At 33.1% G+C, this 7113-nt stretch overlaps 1 protein-coding gene across 1 annotated transcript; it reads right to left on the bottom strand.

Moving 5' to 3' along the window:
- On the bottom strand, positions 1-4358 carry LOC106103196. The gene is made up of 7 exons (XM_013282885.1): positions 3833-4358; positions 3043-3138; positions 2567-2756; positions 1735-1837; positions 1342-1443; positions 971-1123; positions 1-57 (listed from the first exon to the last, which is right to left on the bottom strand). Exons 1-7 carry the CDS (start codon positions 4356-4358, stop codon positions 1-3), a joined length of 1227 nt encoding a protein of 408 aa, XP_013138339.1.
- Positions 4359-7113: the final 2755 nt, after the last annotated feature.

The raw sequence follows: 7113 nt of genomic DNA, 5'->3' as shown, positions 1-7113 counted from the left end.
TCATCCTTCTAATACTGACATCACTAATGTGAAAAATGACATGCCAGTTTTAACAAACTGAAAACAAAACAAACATTTAATAAGCATATATTACTCAAGTACTTAACTACTATACTACTAACTATGAACTTCCGATTCAATACTATAATAGTGTTACTCGTATTTCGAAAGAGCGGAGTCGCGGGCAACAGCTATTATAACACTGGCTGTCACTCTAAACTTCATTCGTGTGCAATTAGAAATAATAAAAAGCACTCAATATTACTCACTGATAATGTAGCTTTTTAATCAGATGGATGGATGGATGAATCGCATGTTATAAGGAGAACGTTAGTTATGAGTGTGGAAGGGTACATCGGTAGAGGTAGACCTAGAAAGAGATGGATGGATTGTGTAAAAGGTGACATGATCAAAAAGGGAGTGATGACTGAGATGACGTATGATAGAGTTATGTGGAGGACAAAAACCTGTTGCGCCGACCCTACGGGAGTAGGATAAGGAGATGATGATGATGAATGTAGCTTTTTAATGGTGATAGAATTTTTGAAATCTGCCCAGTAGTTTTTAAGTCATCTCAATACATATAAATATTCCATCTTTATAATATTAGAATAGACTAGCTGTTCCCGTGCGGCTTCATCCGCATGAAATTATGAAAATTTTATTTTATTATTTACATTTGTGAAATTATCAATAGCAAATGTCAAAATGACATGATATAACAAACCTTGACAATCTTACTTTCTTGATGTTGGCAGCAACTTATGGTCTCTTTCCCACATTAGGGTTTTTGTCCAAAATATTTACCACCTAAGTTTAAAGGCGTGATAATATATAGTCTAAGGCGTGACGTAAGTGTGGGGCTTTTTATTAAGAAAAGAATAATTCAAAAATATGAAATTAAGTAATTGCTGACATCTTAGGCAACAAAGAAGTGTGTTTACGCTTTATTATATAGATGATATCTTACCCAAGTAAAAGTTGGTAATGATATTGTAATTGATCCGAAAATGTAAATCGGCATTCCTTTACTAACAGCCATTTTGAAAATTAAAACGCTAGTTTTATGTTTTCTATCAAATAGATACCATTTCTCTGTGACTGCCGATTCCAAATTTTCACACTGAAATCATTAAATTTGTTCATTTATTTCGTGGGTATACTGTTAAATATCTGTACAAATACATTTTGTTATTAACAATTTTAAGAGAAAGAAAGAGATGACTATATCTTGTTATTGCGACTTTTTGAAAGCTGTTTTTATTATAGTTTAACTTATGTAAATGTGCGTTGTATTTTCTTGTGAAAGTATTTTTATAAAAAGCACAATGTAATATGTACCTCATTTTCTACTTGTTGGCCAAGTAAGCATATCATTAAAACAGCAAGAATAAAATAAAGGTTGTGTACATAATATTTCATTGTGTCTGCAGAAAATTTGCTCTAGAAAAAAAAGAAGATATTAAAAAGTTACATCTCAAATAAAATTTTCAAATTAATATCTGGTTTAGAGTTTTGTTTAACCTTTTTTTCAATATTTTGTGCGTCTCCTCACCCATCGATTAGAGGTAAGGAAAAGTTTCTGCTATTGCTGATGTATAATCAGCGACTGTTTCGCTATTATAACGAATTTTGGTCGTTTGCTTGTTAAAATAAAAGACGATGTTACTCTCACACTTTGTAATGATATCTTGAATTTATAATTATTAAAAGACGAATAAGAACTATACTTACGGAAATAGCTATTTTCACAGTACACATACAAACTAGCATCATTGCAACGAGTATTAACGTCAGATAAAATGGCCGACATACAACATTGAGACGGTTTGTAAATCTGAAAATACGTGAAACATATCAACATTAAAGATAAAAGAAACGAAATGTAATGGATTCCAACCATTATGTAAGATTCGTGCAGAATAAGTTCATAATTCTGTTCTATAAATCGAGGAAAAGAACCGAGATAGTCTAGTATCTACAAGTATAATTTGATAATGATCCAAAGTAAATAACGACAAGAATGTGTATATTAGAGGAAATTTGAAAGTAGCGCCAGTGCAGGAGAAATTGAGAGGCAAAAGGTTAGCGTATGGACATGTTATGAGACGAGACGATGGGGACATAAACCAGAAAGTGTTAAAATGAATGCGGATGGCTAGAAAGGTAGAAGACCGAAGAAAGAATTGATGTATTGTGTGAAGGAGGATATGCTTAAGAAGGAAGTGGATTTTGATATGACAGCTGATAGAAATGTATGGAAGAGAAGCACATACTATGCAGACCCTCTATAAGGGATAAGGGCAAGTTAATGATGATGATCCAAAAGTAAGTTATCATTTTATCTACATGATCATCAAAAACAACAATTATAACAAATATTGATTAACAGATTTTTTTAAAAAATCGCTTAGTACCTACTAATGTTCTTCCAGACTATGTTCTACATCTGTGTAAAATTTCATCTATATTCGTTAAGCCGTTTTGAAGATATGTGGTGACAAACATCCATCAACACTTAATAGCGGGTAGTGCATTATCTTTACACAGTAATTATACTACAAACCTTTTTATTTTAACATAATGTTTGAAACATTCTGATAAAATTTCAGTGCAACAGTATTGCCAGTTCTCCTTGTTATCTGCCAACTCTATTGACAGTTCATTCAAATTTTGTAAAATAAACGTAATGATCCTTAACTGGCGTATCGTTTGACCTACTAAAAGTATTATTGTAGATTGTAGGCCAGGATTTGCTAAAACATACATAACCAAGTAAGACCATAAACGTAACAGGAAATTAGTAGCTTCAACAATCGTACAGATCAGTAATGATGATGACTTATACTAAAGATGAATCTACGAAGAATTGGAGAAGAATCCGAATTAAATCACACCTCAAATTTCATGTTTTGGCAAATCAATTTAGGATTTGTACTTAACTCTTCTAATTTTTAAAAATATTAACAGGGGACATTTATCCGACTTCCGCTGAGGATTTCAGTATTTCAATTCTACTAAAGTAAAATATTTTCAACTTACCAATACAACATAAGTAACCAGCATAAGCGTGAAATATAAATGTAGCCACGTACACGTAGAAGTTTTCTAAACTCCAAGGGAACCACATATCAAAAGCTGTAAAAGGAAAATCTATAAGTTGCACCTACATCTTAATACTTTTACTTAACTAACGGATTGAGTGAAGTTCAAAACATAATCATACGTTCATACTGAGGAGCTCGCAGTCTACCCTAAGTAAATACTCGTATATGAATTAAGTTTAAATTTATGAAACAGAAACAAATGACAGTGGGTCAGGGTGGTTGACTATAGCCTAGTCTTTTTTTTTATATAACATAAGGTGGCAAACGAGCAAGCGACCACCTGAAATCGCCAAAATGACGAAACGACCGCTGCCCATAGACATCCGCAATTGCAGATGCGTTGCCTACCCTTACACGACGGAGGAGGAGACGCACATAAAGAGGATATTTCCCCTTCCTACGCATCTCCTCCACCGTCAAATCCACTTCCTCCTCCCAACCTCCCCTTATAAGAAAGGGGTGGTAAAGAGAAAAGGACTTAAATTAGGCCTCCGGCAAGACACTCATCAGACGAAACACGGAATTGCTCCCATTTCACGCCTGTCTTCTGTGTGGTCGTGGTATTACACCGGGCGTGCCGGCCCATTCGTGCTAAGATGTTAAAGCGGGCACTACCACTGTTAAAGTCACCCTAACTTAGGGTATGCACCGAGCCCCACAGTGGCGACGTACATACAATGAGTTGGTGATGATGATGATGATTTGAAACAGTATGAAGTACTAACCTAACAATCTTAAAGTATTATCATTCGAATTGATCATCTGATAAATGGCACAGCACAAATAAAGCGTTACGCAGACTGTTGCAATGATAATGTATGTTTTTAACAAAACTCTTGCAAATCTTAGAAACTTTTCTTCAGACTCTAGAACTAAATCTTTCAATTCTCTCAATCGACCAGTTCTATTACTTTCCAAAGCATAAACAATCAAAGGCATATCTAATACAGAATCTTTGAAAACCATCTCGTTAAGAAAGATCAGGAATTTTCCTCGAAATAGCAAACATACTCCTAAAGAAGTGAACATAATCACGCCAGTCGTCCAAATACAAGCGCCTTGGATAAAGAGAAGCATATTATTAAAATGAACTATCATAAATCCAGAGGTGAAAGCGACCGTTAAAAAACCAAGAATGAAATTGAAAATTTGAAATAACAACCATCTCTTTGATAATTGATTGGTTTTAGAGAAAAAAGAAATTCCAGCAAAACAAAGGACTCTATTAAAGGTTTGAAATGTTTCGTCCATGCTTGACTGATAGTATAGAATGATTTAAAAGCATAGATTTGATTTTCTTTTATACACAAATATCGGTACAGTCGAGTGGAAAAGTGATTTCAACTTTTATTTTAAAAGTTTTATCTCTCATAGAAAAAAATCTTAGTAGGGCCGGTTTCAGCTTTACTAGCTGGGGCGAGATTTACACGCCCTATACTTCATTACAAATGTGTAAGAAAAAAGATTTGAAGGGAGCATTTGGGCGCCCTGGGCAGTCGCCCCACCTCGACCTACCCTAAAACCGTCACTGAATATTAGTAAATTTTTATACAACAATAGCGACCAGGTTTCGCACGTATGAATATTTATTTAATAACATTTCATAGCATTCTTAATAACAACCTATGTCAATTATGCATAGTGCAGCATTTTAATAATGAAAGATTTTTAACTCAGTGTCAATAGTTTTTGGGTTTATATAATATGTAACAAACATATTGAATACCCGTATTATTTTTTTAATTTTATACATTTGCTGTACATTTGCATTCATCTAAAACAAAATACTAAGAAATTAGTACTAGTTGTTAATTTTTTTCGTCCAATTCGAATGTGTTATGAAGTGTACTACGAGTCAAAATGTATATGAACAAAAAAATCAAATTTGTAAATTTATGTGAACAGAACAAGTGTTCTTTTGTACTATAATTGTTTGATTGACACCTCTTTGATATGTCGAGATTAGCACTCTCAGCAAAATACTGGTTGAAAGTGTTTTTATTTTTTTTTTCACTCCCCTTTAATTCTATGAAATATTTTCCAATGGACTTTGTTGTAACAATTTATTCTTATAATATACTTTTTTAAACAGTTTTTTTATGTATTTTTGTGAAAAAAAATATGACTCACCTCATTCTTTTCTTGCGATATTTTAAGCAAATAGGTATATTTTAATGTAAAGAAATTGTCAGTTTGAATAGTCCAGTGTTTATGAAAATAAATAAAAGTCTGTTGAAATATCATGCACTACCTTTTGTTCGCGACTTCATCGCCATGAAATAAAAAGAAGATTAAAAATATACCCAGTTATGACATAGCTTTTTAATAGCGATGGAATTTTTTTAAATCGGTTCAGTAGATTTTGAGCTATTTACAAAAATACATATATTTCCTTTATAGTATGTTAGTATAGATATAAACTTTATTATTATCATACTAACATTAAAAAATGCGAAAGTTTAGATGGATGGATGGATGGATGGATGTTAGAGTTTGTAGCCTAAACGGCTGAACCGATTTTGTTGAAATTTGTCATAGATGTAGAAGATAGCGTGGAAGAACATATAGGCTACTCACTTTTGTTTTTTTTAATTTCACGCGGACGGAGTCGCGGGCGATAGCTAGTCTAAAATGAAAGTTATTTAATAATTGACGGAGGAGACGCACATAAAGAGGACATTTCCCCTTCCTATGCGTCCATTGTCAAATCCATTTAGTTATAAATTTTATTACTACCGAAAACAAAAGATCTTACGGTTTATCCTACAATCTCATTTAATGATATAATTTTGTTCAAAGTACACTTTCATTATCATTATTTTGCTCAGAAACCACTATTCATCAATGTCATACTTCAAAAGGTTCACGGTTCCATTCTTTAGTTTCCCCGACGAAGTTTTTTTTTAATAAAAATGTACTCTCTTTACATTTCCATTAAATTATGAATCTAGATTATTTAATAATAGCAATTATACTTGTTTTAACATTTTAATAAAGTCACTATTTAAAATACTGCTAAATACAGAAAACTTACCATCAACCTACCCTTGTTCCTTAAGAGGTTGGTAGAGTTTGTACTCTTCCGTACATCTCTAACACCCGTTATATCTGAACTCACTCCTTTAAGTATATCGTCTTTCACACAGTCCATCCTTACTTTATTATTTTTTTTTTATATCAACTTCTACAGACTCTTGGCCCGTACTCTTTTTTTAAATAGTTTTTTTTTCTTCTCTTTTTTTTGGTTGATAATCCTTATAACACTAGTGAGGTCCCTTTTTTTTAATGTACTTGTATATTTACTTATACAAGCACAACAGTTGTCGGTGGCGACGTATTTATCCTTGTACAGAGTCTGTCATTTTTTTCAGAACTACAATCGCTGTGTCTCTGTTTACTTTATTATTTTCAAATATAGGTCAACCTTTATCGGTGTACCCCACCATATTATTATTTTAAAAATATGCCAAGAAAATATTCTGGCAAAGTCTTCTTACAAAGTTCTTTCATTCCACCTGTTCACTAAAATGAAATAGATCAATAAGTAGGAGAAGCAACGTTTGCAGTAACTCAATAAATCTGACACGCGGTAAGCCTGACTACGTTGAGTTTGAAACATATTTTTAAAGTATTGAAAGGATGTTGTATTTTCAATACGTTTTTGGTACCGTATAGTGTTAAATACTTCGAAATTTAATTTACAAATAATAATGTGAATTACTAATTTAAAGCGCATACACCTTTTACTAAATTATCGCACAATTGTTTCATCATCATCACTATCATCATCAGCTCACTACACGTCCCCACCGAGGGGCTCGGAGCCTACCCTATTAAGGGATGACTACGCCAGAGTCAACCACGCTGGCCAAGTGCGGGTTGGTTAACTTCACACATATCTTCGAATTTCTTCGGCGATATGTGCAGGCATCACGATGTTTTCCTTCACCGTAAGAACGTCGGGTAAATTATGTACATATGAAAATTCGAAAAATCGAAAATCACA

Source organism: Papilio polytes, unplaced genomic scaffold (assembly GCF_000836215.1).
Source record: "Papilio polytes unplaced genomic scaffold, Ppol_1.0 DF823835.1, whole genome shotgun sequence".
In the NCBI taxonomy this organism is placed as follows: Eukaryota; Metazoa; Arthropoda; class Insecta; order Lepidoptera; family Papilionidae; genus Papilio; species Papilio polytes.
The sequence above is the reverse complement of the archived record's forward strand: the minus strand, read 5'-3'. Positions and strand labels throughout refer to the sequence as shown.